General features: G+C 35.6%; 1 protein-coding gene across 5 annotated transcripts in view; it reads left to right on the forward strand.

Annotated features, from left to right (window-relative positions):
- RPS6KC1 (ribosomal protein S6 kinase C1) overlaps window positions 1-18551 on the forward strand; it is a 118184-nt gene that overhangs the window by 74188 nt on the left and 25445 nt on the right. For 4 of the 5 annotated variants that reach the window (XM_045536487.1, XM_045536488.1, XM_045536490.1 and 1 more), the window contains 4 exons: window positions 8731-8778; window positions 10332-10464; window positions 16524-18122; window positions 18394-18483. In XM_045536487.1, the coding sequence (XP_045392443.1) occupies window positions 8731-8778; window positions 10332-10464; window positions 16524-18122; window positions 18394-18483 (1870 nt within the window). The remainder of the gene's footprint in view (window positions 1-8730; window positions 8779-10331; window positions 10465-16523; window positions 18123-18393; window positions 18484-18551) is intronic. The other variant, XM_045536489.1, reaches the window with a different exon arrangement.

Here is an 18551-nt window from a genome sequence, read left to right on the forward strand (position 1 = left end):
TTTACAATTCTTTTTATCTTTTCTGATCCTGATACTAGTCCATCAAAGAAAAACTTTGCCAACCATATTTCATTGCCATTTGTAGGAACGAAACAATGTAGGAATGACTAACTTTTGAATTTTCAGTAAATCTAATTTAATCTGTTTTAGCACTACCAAAATATGCTTATTTTATTTTTCTAGTATTAGTCATAGCATATTTTGGAAGATGAAGTTATTTTGATATCATTTGCTCTGTTTTTAGCTGTTATCACAATGACAAACTATAATCCTTAAAAAATCATTGTGATTATTGTTCAAGTTATGAGTATTCAGAGGTGTAAATTGAGTTCACATGGGATATACACACACAATACAGTATTGTATTACGTTATAGAAACTATTGATAGTTGTATTCAGCATGTTATAGTTGTATTAAGTTTAAATAGAGGATAAATGGGCTTTATTATGACAATTTGTATGGTACATGAATAGTTAATAATGCCCTAGTTTTAAATTAGTTTATAACTAATTCCCTGCGGAAGCTTTGAAGAATCTTTAAAAATTTGGATTAAGATTAGAATTAACACAAACTGAATGCATCTGTTGCCATTTTAAAGCCAAGAATTAAAAGATGCTTTCTGTATAGTTTTCTAAAAAATATTTTCTAAATTGATTTTCTTCTAATTACATTTAAAATACATTTTTAAAAAGCAGAAAACAAAGATAAAGCAGAAGAAAATTTCACATTAGTGAATTTCTTTTATGATGGCTATATGCCAGTTACTCATAATTATAATTGAATGTAATTAAGTTCTTAAGATTCTCTGCTTTTAAAAGACACCATATTATTTTATTTTTATATGAAGTATTGTGATAAATGTGATCATTACCTTAAATAAATGACATTTTTTTGTAGCTAGGAATCAGGCTTTTTTTTTTTTTTCCTTTACTATTTTTTTCCTCCCACATATTTCTGAGCAAGGAATCAGGCTTTTTAAGTGGTATTTTGTGGAGTTTGTTAAATCTGTGTCAAAGAACCTTTTCCTTGTGTAATATTTGTAGTATGGGTATGATAGTACCCAGAAAAACAAGCCTTTCAAAACAAAGTATCCTATTTTTGCGACTGCATAAAAAAATACATACTTTTATTATTCATAGATATACTGAATAAAACACCTTAAATTTCATTTTACTCGTGTTTTGAATAAAATTATAAGTTATTTTAAATATGAATAGACTTATTTTTTTAAAGAAAAATCACACAATGACTTACGTATATGCCATTAGAAATAGTATTTCTTTTGTCTTTCTGTTCAGCCCTTAGAGTCCCCTGTGACCTTGGGTACTTTCTCCATGAGGTGACTGATGGCGCATGATGCTCTGTATTTTCTGGTAGCTTGCCTGTTGCCTGCCTCTGGGTGCGTCATCCCCCTTATGCTGACTTAGGCAGTATTTCTTCAGTCTCTTATCTTGGGGCTTTGATGCATATGTTCTGAAGGTGGCCACAGTGACTTTGGATAGCAGCAGATGGTAAACCTTCAGGCTGCCACCGGCTATACTGGTGTTAAGTTGGAAAGTTAACGTTTGATGAAGAATCAGTAGTGCATATGAAAGAGCTTTCACTGCTGAAATATCCTTTAATTAAAAATTAGCATACTAAAACCTTTGCAAATGTCTGGGCATTTAAAGAAATCTAAAATCAGTTGTTTTCTTATAAAGTAGTTATTTACCAGCTTAGTTTTACGTTACTCGCACTTCCTAACCTAGTTCTTTCTCCTCTGTCCTTACCCTAATTTGTCAGTAGTTAAGACAGATAACTACATAAATTGAAATAGGGGATATTTTTAAGAGTCACAGGTGTTTGGATAAACACTTAAAGTATATTTTTGAATTACAGTATTTTGGATTTTAATAACGAAAAAGAAATGTGGATTTTGAGTACTACTTTCATATAATCCTGGTAGATTTGGTCTGTTGTCTTCTACCTTTGAAGATATTTCTGGATTAAATAAAAGCCTTAACAAATCAACCTGCCTCTGGAGATAATTCACTTTGTTCTAAATTAGTTGGTGAATCTTGACTTTGCCATCTATCCACAAAGCAATACCCTTTTTGGATTTGTTTGTTCGCTTACTTCGTGATAATGGGCTATGTTGGAAGTTCTAGCACAAAGTACTGGTAAGACTCCAAAGGATTTTTTTAGTTGCTGTTCCTCTTAAATCGCAGGGGTACATTTTATACCTTTCTCTACTGAAAATAGATCTTTGGGAGTACTAGGGGAAAATATCCTTTAGACTATGGAGTTATAAGTATCCACGTCAAATTTTACTCTTCAAGCTTGAATTTGCATCAGTGAAACAACTTTTGTGAAACCATGAACAGATTGGTTTCATGGCACAACATGAGAAAAGCGTCTCTACCCAGTCTGTTTATGCTGATGCTCTTGACACTAGACTTTAAAGCTATAGGTGCAACATCTTTTGCTTTTGGAGTTGCTGGGCAGTGGTACGGGGAACATTGCTAGCCTTCTGATGCCAAAGAAAGGGAAAGCTGGACTCCAGTGGGGAAAATTGTTGGTATCAAAGGTCACCTAGTATTATTCCTTGTTTTTCTGATAGTTGAATTTTGATAAGAGATGCCTCATGAGAATAAGGTGTGGAATTAAAAATTAACAGTAGAAACACATTTTGAATATTGTAAGAATGCAAAATCAATGGATCTTTTTAGCACAAAATATGAATAACATTTAATTATTATCATATGGTATTAGGGCAGTAAAGCAGAGTTTTAGTGCTCTGTGTTTGTGGTTCAAAACCATTTCTACAGAAGGATAACATTACCAGCTCTTGTAAGGTTGCCAAGGTGAGTTTTGTTGAAAACTCATCTAATACTAGTGCAGTTAAGTATGGACTTTAAAAACAGAGTATAGTAAGTACAGTCGCACTCATCTGAAACTATGTTGAGAAAAACTGTCTTATCTGCAAAATTGGGCTTGTATATTTTCTCTGGCTTCTTTATTGTGTTGATCCTATTCTTTCTCATATGCTTATTTATGTGTGAATTCCCAGAAGTACAGCTTACACAATTGAAGTCTCATTCAGATTACATTCAGCAAACACCGTTAAGGGACAGACTGTGTTTGCTCAACATGACTATCTCTGTAGGCTTTTCTTAAACATTATTTTAACTTTGGTAATTGTTCTGGAGTCGTGTGAAGTAACTGGCAGCAGAGACAGACATTCCCTCAAATTAAACAGGTAATCTCTCTTTTTAAAGGAATTGGAGCTGACGTTGTTTTCAGAGACCTCCAAACTTCCAATGTCAACATTTAAATTAAATATCTAAAAAGATTCAAGAATGGGGTGACACTTAATCTCCACTGAAGGGAACTTTCCACACTTCTTCACTACAGTCGTAGTGTCTTTGTAGTAGCATATCTCTTTTCTCCAAATTTACTTTTCTTCATCTGCTTAAAAAAAAAATCATCGTTTTTGCTTTTGGCATGCTTTCTCCCTCCTGCCTTTGCAAAGATGGTTGCCTAGTTAAATATTAGGCCTTCCTTAGTCCAGTTAACAAAAAGACCCGGCTCTATAATCAATTGGAGCTTTTCCTACTACTGTTATGAAAGAAGAGTGGGCAAGTTTCATTATGCTGGTGGAATTGAAGAACAAATGAGGTTAGTCCTTAAGGAATAAGTTGTCTGCTTTTTTTTTTTTTCCAGTTAGGAACAGTCATTCTATACATTAATATGGGCAAAGATGGAGTAATCTCTTCTGTTAGACCATATGCTAATATAGTGCTGATAAGTAAGTGTGAAAAATGAAAGGGAGAAATACATTAATTGTATTCTTTCAATAAGGTATGCTATGCAAGGTAATTATTTCATGACAGCTTTAGTTATAGTGCTTGTTTTATCATGAAATAAAAGATGGTTTTAGGAGCCTTTTATTGTTGGAAAGACAATTGTATCAAACTAGTACAAATTAGATTTTTGTCTTTATAAAGGTGAGCAAACCCATGAGCAGTGTTTAAATTGATGTGTTCTAGTCTAGAAATGAACAAATTCCGTTTGAGGGTTAAAGAAGCTATTATTTTGTCCTTTATACTGACAGCTTCATTACAGATTGGCCTACTGTTGGCATTAAAAAAAATGTTTGGCTCCTTATGATCTTTGTGCATGCAACTATAATATTAATGCAGCACCATAGCACTGTTCATTAAGAAATGACTTTAAATGAGGTTGAAGCGTGTAAATTTGGAAAGATACAGATGTTAAATGCAGTCGTTTCTCTTTGTGTACAGCTGTATGGCTAATAATTTCCAAGTGGCTAAAGCTCTTGTTAGCAGGAGTGCTGGTGTGTTAAGAATGGCTCTATAAATAACTTTAAGAACTGAAGTTGAAGGTGCTTCTTTTAAAGACTATTGTTAACTAAACATTATTGCCAAACAGATGGAAAGCATTCACCAGCCTGATGTTTTTAGGTCTAATTATATTATCACCAGCCCTGTACGGCTCAGTTGAAGAGGTGTATCCAGAGGCCAATTTATAATCATTTAGCCAACACCTGTTTGGGAGAAATTGACAGTCAAAGGGCAGATTTTAAAAAAATCACATATGTTCTTGTGTTTATTGCCTCAATGTGAACATTGTCTAGTTGCAAACAAACTTGGTAGGAGAAGAAAGTAAATGTAAACAAAGCAGCACTTCCCAGCCATGTTTATCCATCTTAATTTGGTCTTTTTATCTGATCTGCTTCATGCTTCATGGCTAAGTGAGACCAGCAAAGAGCTATCATTCCTGATTTATATAGGTATATTCTGTTTAGTCAATTAAGAGGCTTTTGGTAGCAAAAAGAAGTTCTTTTCTTTGATTATACAGCTTCCATATCTTTTACCTAGTAAGATCTTTTCTATTTTGTGTAGATGTATCTTATTCAAACAGGATTGGCTTTCTGGTGAGTGACTTAGAAGAGTCCCACCTGACATAAAAACAAATGAGACTTAACACTAAATGTCTTTACAGATTCAACAGATGCTCAGTGAGCCCTCCTTTGTAGAGAAAGGGGCATTTTGCCTCCTTTTGCACTCATGATATGCTAATTTAACTTTCAGGGTTCCAGTTCTATGAATGTGTTCCCATGCCTTGGCGGTTCAAGATTTGTTGAATATAGCTCAGAGGGCAATTATGGGGAGAATAGGTCCATCCTGTCTGAAAATAATAAAAATCCAAACCTCTTTTTGAACTGATGATCCCACCAACTCTTTCATTTTAATATTCTTTCCTCTTCTGACATAACTTCACTATTGAAAGATTTATATGTGTCACTTCCATTTTCTTATCACCCATTATTAACTCAGGGCAGTCTGGCTTCTATCCTCAGCAGTTCACTGCATAATACAATATTGAAAGTTACCAATGACTTCCTAACTGCCTTACCCAGTGATCATTTCCCAGTCCTCATTCTTCATGGTTTCTCTTTGTTGTTTGGCACTGATGATTACTCTCATCCTAAACATTCTCTTTCTCTGACATCCAAACCATTATATTTTCCCTTTGTACTTTTCTCCCTATGGTTTTGATTGTTGTTGTCTTATCTACCCACCATATTCCAACTATGTATAATTTTTAAAATTCAGACATAAATAGGGTAGCTTAGCAGTTAAAGAGGAAGAACTCTAGAGCCAGACTAGCCAGGTTTAATTTCACCTCTACCACTTCTTAGCTTTGTGAACATGGACAAGTTAATACTTTTTTGTTTGTTTCCTCATCTGTAAAATTGGTTAATAAAAGATACCTACATCTTTGAATTGTTGAGGGCATTGCATGGTCTAATTCTTTGAAGCCCAGCACAGTGCGTAGTATAAAGGAAGCATTTTAGTGGGATACATTTGCACATCTTCAGCTTTTATCTTTATGCAGAGTGCTCAAATATAAATCTTTAGCTCCTGCCTTATTTTCTAAGCCTCCCATTATCTCCATCTACCTTCCAGACTTTTAGACTTGAATTCACTAACCATGTTTATTGAACATTTACTATGTGAGAACAATGTTGTGTGACAGAAGAAATACATTTTTTGTTTTCTATTTTCTATTGCTGTCATGCCAAATTACCACATTTAGCAGCCTAAAACAACTGAAGTTATTATCTCAAAGTTCTGTAGGTCTGGGGTCTGGCACTAGGTCTCACTGGGCTAATATCAAGGTGCTAGCAATGCTGCATTTCTTACTGGAGACTCTAGGGAAGAATCCACTTCCAAGCGTATTCACGTTGTTGGCTGAATTCTGTTCTTTGCACAGTTTTAGGACTGAACTCTATATTTCTTTGCTGGCTATCAGCCAAGGGCTGGTCTTTGCTCCTAGAAGTTGCCTGTGTTCCTGTTCAGGCTTGCTATAGCTTCCAGAAGCCTCTCTCCAGTTCTTGCGTGTGAGTCTCTCAGAGCCAGCATCAGTGTGTCCCTTTCATACTTCACATCTCTCTGACTTCCCCCTCTGCTACTTCTTGTCTGTGCTTTTCATTTATTCTGGTAGGAGACAGTTCTCTGTTTTTAAGGGTTCGTGTGATTTGATGGAGCCCACCCAGATAATCCAGGGTAATCTCTCTATTTTCAGGTCTGTATGTTAATTATATCTGCAAAGTCCTTTTTGCAAGTAACATAACATATTCACAGATTCTGGAGATTCTTAGGGTATGAACATCTTTGGGAGCCATTATTCTTCCTATGGTATGCTCATAAAGAGCTTGAAGTCTAATTGGGAGATAAAACCAAGTTGAAGGGTTAGAGATACTACAATAGAAATTGCTACTGTATAAAATGGGAGAACAAAAAGGAAGAATGTATTCAGTGTTACTGAGAGTGACATTTGTGCTGAATATGGAAATATGAGTACTTGTTTGATAAATGGCTGAGGGAACATTTCAGGGAGAAGAAATAGTAGTGATATCAATACTAACAACTGGCGTACTTTTGTAAGATTATCTCACGGAGATGCTCACAAATGGTAGATACTGTTATTATCTACTGTTATAGCTTCTACACATGAAGCTGTGTTTTCATATGTAGAATAGGAATGGTAAAATTATCTCATTGTGTTGAAAGGATTAACGTTGATGACATATGATGAAAGCATAGCACATAGTAAACACTTACAACGATAGATGAGAGAGAATAGAGGGTGGATAAGAGAAGTGTTTAGAAGGTAGAATGGATTTGACTTGGTCCGTGGTTCCGAAGGTAGGAGGCAGGAGAGAGTTCACAGTGACTTACGGAGCTCTTTGGTTTGGGGCTTGTATGGAGTGTGATATTATAATACTGTAGAAGGGGGAGCAGGGTTTTTTTGGTTTTGTTTTTGGTGAGGGCAGGGTTTGGGGAAGAGGAAGATAGGATTTCATGAGGTACCTTTGAGACCATTCTTTTGAAATTAAATGGAAATTTAAATAATATAGAATAGGTCAGACACTCAGAAGAGAGATCAAAGATGAAGTTGTTACTATTTCTTTAAATTCATCATGTCTAAAATGGAATTTGCCATCTTCTCAAACTGGTTCCCATCTTTTCTGTTTCTTATCACCATTCTTTTATTTTCTCAAGCTTAACATGTTTTTTTCATCCTTGACTCCTGTCTCTCCGTACCCAGTGGTAGGCTGTGAAATGTTTGACATTCAGCTTTCTGGAGGCGGGAGAAAGCCTCATTTGCAGGATTTGCTGATTTCTTTGGTGCAAATCTTTCCATCATGGCCAAGTTCAGGCTATGGCTGCTTTTGTTCTACAATGGCAGAGTTGAAAAGCTGCAACAGAGATTGCATGGGCCTGCAAAGCCTGAAATATTTACTATCTGGCCAATGTTTGCTGTAGTATTTCCAAAATAATAAAAAATGTAATAGGGTAGGATAGTTCCCTACCTCTGATCACTCCTTCTATCCATCAAGATAGGGGTTGGGAGTGGGTAGTTCAAGGGAGCAATGTGTGACATCATGAAGGGTCATGAAGTCCATTTTATGGACTTCGGCTTTTTCCTCTCAGGGAGACGAGAAGAGTGATATGTTCTCACTTGTATTTTAAAAAGAAAACCCTGGCTGCTGATTTGAAGGTAGACCACAGGGCAGCAAAGAGGGAAGCAGAGAGCTCAGTTGGGAGGCTGTTCTAGGTAAGAGTTGGTCTTTGCTTAGATCAGGGTAGAAGCTGTAAGTGGTGAGGTGAGTTCAGGTACTGGGTACACTGTGAAGATAGAGCTGACAGGGTTTGCTGTTGGTAAAAAGAGGAGTTACGGGTGAGTCCAGGGAGGGACTGGATGGCCCAAAAAGATGCCGTGGGCTATAGCCTGAGTTACTGAGATTACCTTATAGCAAGTTCCTACCTAAGGAGTTTTAGGAAGAAAACTGAGACTTCAGCAATTTTTTTTTACCACTTCCTCTTAACCATACATGTTCCGTGAGGAAAAATTCTTTGTCTACACTAATATTTCCTTTACTTTTAAGAAATATATTTTAAAATAAATCTAGGAAACACAGTGATGTTTCTAAAATGTGGCAGTTTTAGAAAAGGAAACTATAATAAAACCCATTTTGGATAAGACTGTTTTGATCTTGTGATTGGTGACTTTAAAAAAACATCTATTCAAAAATTAATAATTTTGGGGGAGCCGATTCTAACCTCTTCTCCCAAAACCCTTAAAGTTTTTAGTTTCCAAAAGTTGAGTTAATCTCTCATTGTATTGTAAATAAAGTATTACTCATGTCTTTTATGTAGGTTTTACTTGTAATGGACACAAGGACAGAACAGACATTCATTTTAAAAGTAAGTAGAATTTGTATGTTTAATGAGTTAATTTTATTTCAAATTATGCTTCTGAAAGAAAAACATTTAATATTTTTTCCCCCTGGGTATTTGAATGTTCCTTATGTTGTTGATGATCTGTATTTCTTTTCTTTCTTTTCCTTTCCTTTCCTTTCTTTTTTTCTTTTCCTTTTCGTTTTCTTTTCTCTTTTTCTTTCCTTTCTTGACAGGGTCTCACTCTGTTGCCCAGGCTAGAGTGCAGTGGCATCATCATAGCTCACTGTGACCTCAAACTCCTGGGCTCAAATGATCCTCCTGCCTCAGCCTCTGAAGTAGCTGGGACTACAGGCATGTGCCACCACGCCCTGCTAACTTTTGTATTTTTTGTAGAGATGAGGTCTCATTATATTGCTTAGGCTGGTCTTGAACTCCTGGGCTCAAGCTGTCCTCCCACTTTGGCCTCCCAAAGTGTTAGGATTACAGGCATAAGCCATTATGCCCAGCCATGTATTTATTTTCCTTTCTGTCCTCATCACAGTTGATAAATATTCAATAGCATATATTTAAAAAGAGTTTTATGTTATGGAGTATGGAGGAGTGATTTGGAAAAATTGAAGAATCATTTCATGCTGTTTAAATGTGTGGTCTGTAGTTTAAATACATCTGAAATACATTTTGTATAGTTTGTGAAGACCACACACAATCTCACCTTTATGACTACAGTTCTTAAGAGCTGAAATTTTGCCTTAAAGTCTTTGTTACAGGTATTTGGGAAAGTGTTATCTACATCTCTGGCCCTCTTTTTGATCTAAATTCAATTTTGATTTTATGTATAACTCAATTTATAGCTAAATGACTAAGGAGAGAAAAAAACCCTCAAATTTGTGATTTTGAAATTGTATTTGGAGTGGATTGTGATAGTATATATTCTAAAAATATCCTAATTTAAACGTTTCCACAGCATTCAGAAGATGAATTGATAAGCTTTATATTTCTGTTTCTGATACTTTTGCCGATAAGGCGTGGCAGCAGGACACATCGACACATACAGGAACGTATTTCTTTTTGTGAATAATACATTGACATTTCCCCTGTTTTTAAAACCAGGGTGTGACACCAGAAAATGCACAAACCTTGTTTCTTGTAAGAAGATTTAATAATCTTTGTACTTTAAAAAAAATTTACCTGGTTAATCTAGGAATACTTCTTGTGTCTCAGGAATTTGGTCTCACAGCTACTGCTTTAAAGATATATATAAGTGAAATAAAACCTAAGAAAAGGTCATAGAGAAATAACTGTGTGTCATCCTGATGACTTAGTTTGAGAGCATCTCTAATAAAAACACTGACCCACGTAATTGATTTTAATGGCAGCTTTGTGGCATCTTCCGTTCTCTGGATTCACGCCAGATGCCATCAGCAGAGCCTCCAGGGACGGAGGGGCATAGAGCAGCAGATGAGTGGTTTCTCTGAAGCCCAGAGTAACTCGGATAGATTAGTTTGGTTGATAAACACAGAGCACAGCAGGCTCCAAAGGCAACTGAGGATACAACTGACCTTTTTGTTCTCTGTCAGGGTCTAAGGAAAAGCAGTGAATACAGCAGGAACAGAAAGACCATCATCCCCCGCTGTGTGCCCAACATGGTGTGTCTGCACAAGTACATCATCTCTGAGGAGTCAGTGTTTCTTGTGCTGCAGCACGCAGAAGGTTGGTTTATGGTTTAGATTGTTTACAGAGTGAAGAATGCCACCTCCTTAGCTTTTCAGTTTCTGTAATGTCCTTCTTACTTTTGTCATTTCATGAGCAGATAAAATACATGAGACAAATGTAAGAAACTGTTCCTCTGCTCTACTTCCCCACTTTAAATTGTGAGGGAACATGAAAACCCAGGTGAACAGTAGATTTCATTTGAACTATAGTCCCCTTCTTAGATATACTTCCCTATTTACTTTCTCATAGAATTTATCTAATATAAGAGAACTTTAATGTGAATGCATGCTAAGAGAGTTAGGCTTTATTTTAGGGATATTTTGTTCTCTTGTTCCCTGCTAAAAAGATACATTTGTGTTAGATGACTAAAATGAAAAGCATCCCCTGAAGAATTAATTAATTACCTCCTTTTTTTAGAAGGCAAGGGTGTTTGTTTAACATTTGACATTACCTAGTTATTCTGATCTGAGTTTTTATGAATACAGCCATTGGCATCACATATGGGTACAAAGCGGAGGCACAGTGCTCTGCCTTCAAACTATTTATGAAATTTCATCTCTTAGTAGAAAGAACAGGTGGCAAAAAAATACTATGTTTTGATTTGTATGTGCCCTTTAACACCTGAATTTAAATAGTCTTTTATTTAGAATGACTGAATAAAGCGTATAAATATAAATTCACTTAACAAATATTGCCCTTTGGCTTTTAAGAAATTTTCTTAAAATAGTAAAAAAAAAATTAAGTATTTTCCATATTTCATGAAGGCATTATTATTTTTATGTTACTGAGAATAAAGAACTATTGTGCTTTACTAATAGGCATAACATTTGAATTTAATACATTTTCCCAGGAAAAAGAGTTATTGCTTTCTGGAATGAGGTCTCTTATGATAACTAATGCAAGATTTTTGATGGGGGCAATAAACTATTAATATTGTTTATTATGAAGTACAGCACAAGATAACTACAGATGGAGGGAAGACCTCCATATGCAGTATTTAATAGGAAATTCAGAAGGGGCTCCATGGTCTCTCAGGTATTAAGAGAGTTAATTGCGTGTGTGAATTGGATAACTAATTCACCTTTGTTCAGACATTATAGACAGCTTTTATCTGAGGATACCAGTGCATTACAGACATTATTGAATTAGAGGTCATGTCATCTGATAGCGAAATACAGCCACCTCTGGTGTGGAACAAAATAACTTGCGTAGTAATAATCCATAATAATTTAGAACAAGGTCAGTAGGATGAATGTAATTATAGTCAATATTCTATTACCCAGTGTGGATTATTCATGTTGGAGATTATGTATGGCAAATTTTCAATCCTAGCTTACCTCTGTTACTTGTAGCTTCATCTTCCTCTTCCTCCTCCTCCTCTTCCTTCTCCAAATCATTCTTCAATTTTTCTTCTGCCATCTTCTCACCTTCCCTTATACCTCTTAAAAGCTAGGTCTTAAAGTCATAGACGCGTGACTCAATTTTTCCAGTTTTAGATCATCTTTACCAAGTCTCTTTTCCTTTACTATCGACCACACCTGACTTTGAATGGTCACATGACCATAGAATTTGTCTCTTTTGACGATTCATTTCAGGTGTCTATTGTTTAATTTTAAGAAGGTTTTATAATACATGGCAGTAAATTATAGTGCAAATAGAGGCTCTGGATTTATTTCATATTTGACAAATTTATTGAGCATGTACTATATATTAGGCTCTTTTTTAGGTGAACAAGACAGGAAAGGAGCCTGCCCTTCTGAAACTTAAATTCTCATTGTGGAGAGTCAAATAGAAAAATAAAGAGCAACATTGGATAATAATGGGGATTATACTGATCTTTCATGCAGGGAGTTCTAGTAGAGAACAACTGGGGAACTACTTTAGGTAGTCGTGGGAGCCCTCTCTGAAAGGAGTTCTCAAGGGCAAAAGGAACAACCACTTGACTGTAAGGTACAGTTGTAGGGATTAGTGTAAAAACAAATGTGGAGTGTTTGATGAACAAGAAAGGAACCATTTGGTTGTAGGTGAGGGTAACAGTGGCATATGAGGCTATTGGAGAGGCAGGCTGGAACCTTGTAAGGCAGGGTAAGAAGGAATTTGGCTTTTATTCAGATGCAGTGGGAAACTGTTAGACTCTTAGAGAGTGACAGGTTCTGATTTACATTGTAAAATGGTCATTTATTGACAGCTTACTAGAGCACAGGCATAGTTCTAATGAGGCAGTGAATAAAACAAGACTTTGCCTACATGGAGCTTACATTACCTTATAGAGGCAGCACACACAATAAGCAAACACAGTAAATGTATGTCAGATAGAGATAGATGGTATAAAGAAAAATTAAGGGAAGGGGGAAGGGGATGTTAAAATGGTGGTGGTGGGGGGTTGCTGTTTTATATACAGTGATCACTTTATTGAGAAGGGACATTTGGCCAGAGACTGGTAGGATGCCTTGACAAGAGAGAACAAGTCCATAGGCCCAAAGGCAGAAGTGTGCTTGGTGTGCAAGGAATAGCAAGGTCAGAGTGGCTAGAGTAGAATGGGTAGAGTGGCAGGAAGTGAGCTTAGAGCAGTGAGGAGGCAGGAAGATCCTATATGGTGTCATATGCCACTTCAAGAACTTGACTTTTATTCTGAATGAGATAGGAAGTCATTTGGGTATGTTGAGCAATGGAGTGATAAGGTAGGGATTATGCTGACTGCTTTGTGGAAAATAGCCCTATTAATTGGTGTTTAAAGTGTTTCTAGTACTTGTACATATGTATCTTTGTGCATTTTTGTTTTCTTTTGTGATTTGAAAGTTATTTGTAGGACAGATTTCTTTTTTTTTTTTTTTTTTTTCAGATTTCTTGAAGTAGAATTGCTGGGTCAAAAGATGATTTCAATCACTGTTATAGCAGTATTTTATCATACATATTTAAGTTTTAATTTTGCCCAAGCAAATTAACAAATTTACTTTGTGATCTTGTAGAAAGCCAAAAGATTAAAATCTGATGAGTGGCAAGAGAGAGTTTTAATGAATTGTTATTTTCATAGCTTAAAATGGTCTAATATCTGCAATTATATACGCTTCAAAAGGGCTTAGAAAAGTGTCATTTATATTCTTAACATGTTAAATATTATAAATTTTAGGTATTTTCTATTTATGTTTTATGATTTAGCAAAATGAAATCATTAGTACTTATAGACCCTTTCCCTTGAAAAGTATTTAAAAAATTTGTAAAAATGTTATCTTTTTATAACTCAGTTTAATAAATATTTATTTAATACCTGTTTTATTAATACATACTAGATAGAATCCTCTGCCTGTAGTTATTAAGACCTTGCAGTCTGGTAAAGGAGATAATAAAAGCATAAAAGTAATATTAATGTGAAATAGTGTCATAACTTGTCATAAGAGGGATGAAGTAATACAGAGGATTCAGAGAAGATATGAATTGTATCTAGTGAAGGGATGCAAAAAAGTGAGTAAAAAAGAACAGATTCTGAAGAATCTTCAAGAATGGGTAGGATTTTGACAAGCAGATATTGGGGACACTATTAGGAAAAAAATTCTGAGTGTAGTATGAGGAGGAGCCCCGCATGGGTTCTATGTGGGGAAATCCAATGAGTAAGGGAAGAAGACCAAATCATGGGTTGGTACTCTGTGTTACTGAGGAGTTCAAATGCCTGTGTGAAGGTAGTGCATGATTCAGTAGATGGAGGGGATTTGAATTCTTGAGTGAAAATATGATGCAGTAAGATCTGTACTAAAATGGAAGCTTAATTGAGCAGCAATTAGTATGATAGAGTGGTACAGGAAGGACTTAAATTTAGTAAGGATCCAGTTGTAGCTATAGCATTATCTCAGAAGGCACAGAGTAAAGTAGTAATTAAAAGAAGATAATGGCTGGAAGAAACATTATAGGTAGAGCCTATAGGACTTGGAAACTTGTCAAATGTAGGAGAAGCAAGAAAGAGGAAAAAAATCCATGTTTGGTCCAAAGCTTTTGTGCCAGAGTGACTCGGAAGTCAGAAAGAAGAAATGATTTGAAGGACAAAAATAAAGAATTTAAGCTCGTTGAATTTCAGACTTCAGTAGCTCATCCAGGTAAAATTGGCCTAAGAATGAATGAAACTTTTCTTAGAACTTTTTAGCTACTGTTTATTTCCGATCACTGGAACTTTACAGATATAGGCACTGTTTAGTTTGTGACGGCACACCTCATTCTGATGAGTCAGCATCGGATTTAACAAATATTGACCGAATGCCTGTCATGTCCCACACACCGTATAGGCAGTAGACGTGAAAGATGAAAAAGACTTGGTCCTTTCCCCCAAAGGAGTCGTCATCTAGGAGAACTGAAAACCACACAAATCATTTTATTTGGATTGCATACGAGACTCTCAGCTTCAGGTACAGGCATTACTGTTATAGTGCCACAATATAGGTATTTGTGGTAAGAGGAATGTGTTGTCTAAAGACTAAATAATATGGACTTAATGCATAGTTCCTTTTGTGAGTTAGTGATTTTCAAAGCCATATACAGTATGAATCCTTAAACTCCAGTTTGAATATGGGAAATGTGAAATGCTGAGTACAGAAGACAGAAAGTATTAGCTAAAAAAAAATGAGAGGAAAAAATTAAACATCATAATGTCCTATACTACTATTAACAGAATGGAGAAGACTGTTAAGTAGACCACTGCTAGAAAGAGATGTATGAAAATCCCAAGATTAATATTATGACAGTTATCCTTTATTGAGCATTTATTCTATGCTAGGCAGAGTCTTAGGTACTTTGTGTATTTATCAAATTACTTGAAATGAAATAAAATGTAAAGTAGAAAGATTTTGGGGAGACTTCCATTGACTTTTTTTACACATGCATTGGCAGTCAGTGATTTTTGGATCAAGATTTAGCTGCCCTTGGTATATGATATTTAATAACATTTAAAAATATGCTGAAAAACTGCCTTCTTCATATGAGGAGGGTGATTTATTTTTAATACATTATTCTTAATTTTATATTTTTGGAAGCTACAGAAATATCTTCACAAAGTATACTCCTGCAGTTACTGTTTTTGAGATTTCTAGACCAAATTTAGTTCTTTCTTATAATATTGTTTGTAGTCGGTGTAGCTGTGGTGAGTTTTTGAAACTTAACTGTAGTTTTTTTAATGAAAAGATTCTAATTAGCAAAAGGGGTTGAAGTTTTAATGGTTAAAATAAAACAAAAGAAAAATAGGATAATATAATAATGACCATAGCAAGTATTGCTGCTAAAACACTGGATCATTTCACATTTATTTGATTCCTATAATTTACATGAAAGTGATTTTTATGATTTTAGTTTAATAATTTTAGTTTAGTTTTTTATAGATAATATATCAGAATATAGAATCAATTAGTATAACTTGTCTCATTAATGGCTGCCCAATTAATCTTCCTCAGTAGTTCTACTTGATTTTAAAGAACACATTATATGTATGAGGGGGTCATGAAATGGGAAAACTACTATTACTATATCATTTATAAGGGCACAATTACATGCCAGATGCCAAATTTCCCTTCCAGTCCTGGACTGGGCATTTTTAAAATGGAGAAATAATACTGTTGTTTCTTTCTCCCACTGTACTTTACAGCTTTAAATAAATAAGCTGTAGTTTATAGCATATTTATGTACTTCCACTTGACCAAGGGGCTATGCTTGAAAAAATGATTGTATAAACAGATCAGAACATAATCCGATGTTTCTAAGACTAAATATTTAAATTTAAAGCAGACTTTAGCTATAAAATGTTATATTTAATTTTCCTTCAAAGGAAGAGATAGGTTGTCACTTTAAAAATAATTGTTGTCAGCAGCTATGCTTGAAACCATACTCACCAGTCACTAATAACAAACAGGCATTTTGTTAAATATGCTTGTCTTGATATGTCACTTGATATTAATGTGTTTCTTTGATTTGTTTTTGATTAGTTATTAGAATCTTTTTTTGTTTTTCTAATGTCTCAAGTAACTATTAATTTGAGGATCTTAAATTTTTTTTTTTTTTTTGGTTATATTTGTTCATAGGTGGCAAGCTCTGGTCATATATCAGTAAATTTTTGAACAGAAGTCCTGAAGAAAGCTTTGAAATCAAGGAAATGAAAAAATCTACACTTACTAAAGTTCACCTGCAACAGCCAACTTCTAGTCCTCAGGACAGCAGCAGCTTTGAGTCCAGAGGAAGTGATGGTGCAAGCATGCTTAAAGTTCTGCCTTTGAAGACTAGTCTTACTCCAAGTTCTCAAGATGATAGCAACCAGGAAGATGATGGCCAAGATAGCTCTCCAAAGTGGCCAGATTCTGGTTCAAGTTCAGAAGAAGAATGCACTACTAGTTATTTAACGTTATGCAATGAATATGGACAAGAAAAGATTGAGCCAGGGTCTTTGAATGAGGAGCCCTTCATGAAGCCTGAAGGGAATGGTGTTGATACCAAAGCTATTAAAAGCTTCCCAGCATACCTTGTTGCTGACAGTGACAGCACCAGCATTCAGCCAAGAGCTTATGAGCTGAAGTTCTTCCCTAGAGATGATGACCCAGAAGCAGTTAGTTCTCCAAGAACATCAGATTCCCTCAGTAGATCCAAAAACAGCCCCATGGAATTTTTTAGGATAGACAGTAAGGATAGCACAAGTGAACTCCTGGGACTTGATTTTGGAGAAAAATTGTATAGTCTAAAATCAGAACCTTTAAAACCATTCTTTATTCTTCCAGATGGAGACAGCACTTTGAAGAGTTTTAATACCAGTGACAGCATGGTACAGTTTAAAGCTCAGGATACCATTAGCAGGGGCTCAGATGACTCAGTGCCAGTTATTTCATTTAAAGATGCTGCTTTTGATGATGTCAGTGGTACTGATGAAGGAAGACCTGATCTTCTTGTAAATTTACCTGGTGAATTGGAGCCAACAAAAGAAGCTGCAGGAATGGGACCTACTAAGTTTACACAGACTAATATAGGCATGATAGAAAGTAAACTATTGGAAGCCCCCGATGTTTTATGCCTCAGTCTTAGTACTGAACAATGCCAAGCACATGAAGAGAAAGGCACAGAGGAATTGAGTGATGCCTCTAGGCCTAAATCTCATAGTATAACAGAGAAACACTATGCACGGAAGGATCTTGGGACGTTATTTGTAGCAGCTCTTGATCATAGTAGTTCAGGAGACATGTCTTTGTCACACAGCTCAGATCCTAAGTTTCAAGGTCTTGGAGTGGTTGAGTCGGCAGTAACTACAAACAACTCCGAAGAAAGCTTATTCCGTATTTCTAGTCCACTCTCAGGTGCTAATAAATATGTTGCAAACACAGACACTTTAAAAACAGAAGAAGTATTGCTGTTTACAGATCAAACTGATGATTTAGCTAAAGAGGAACCGACTTCTTTATTCCAGAGAGACTCTGAGTCTAAGGGAGAAAGTGGGTTAGCGCTAGAAGGAGACAAGGAAATACATCAGATTTTTGAGGACCTTGATAAAAAATTAGCACTAAACTCCAGGTTTTACATCCCAGAGGGCTGCATTCAAAGATGGGCAGCTGAAATGGTGGTAGCCCTTGATGCTTTACATAGAGAGGGAATTGTGTGCCGCGATTTGAACCCAAACAACATCTTATTGAATGATAGAGGTCAGGAACTTTTGCAAATGCATTTCTTTTTATTCGCTGTTGCTTCCAATTAACTGAGTAGGCGTTTTATCTTGTAATTAGTATCTTCATTTCCTGTCTGTAGCTTCATTATCAGTGCAGCAAATTCACCCCCAGTAATAGCTTCTAGTACTTAATGATGCCATTATTCTTAATGATACTGTTTTTAGCTACAAAAGGAGTAATTACAGTTCACTTCTGCAGAAAATGGAAGAGAAAAATGTTTTGATTTCTCCTGTCGTTTTGTTTTTAGGACACATTCAGCTAACGTATTTTAGCAGGTGGAGTGAGGTTGAAGATTCCTGTGACAGCGATGCCATAGAGAGAATGTACTGTGCCCCAGGTTAGAGCAATCTCCTAAAATGTTTCACTTGAAAAAGTGGTTGAGCAGCTCTCATTTCTTTATAGAAG

The sequence above is a fragment of the Lemur catta genome, chromosome 23, assembly GCF_020740605.2.
Source record: "Lemur catta isolate mLemCat1 chromosome 23, mLemCat1.pri, whole genome shotgun sequence".
NCBI classification, from domain to species: domain Eukaryota; kingdom Metazoa; phylum Chordata; class Mammalia; order Primates; family Lemuridae; genus Lemur; species Lemur catta.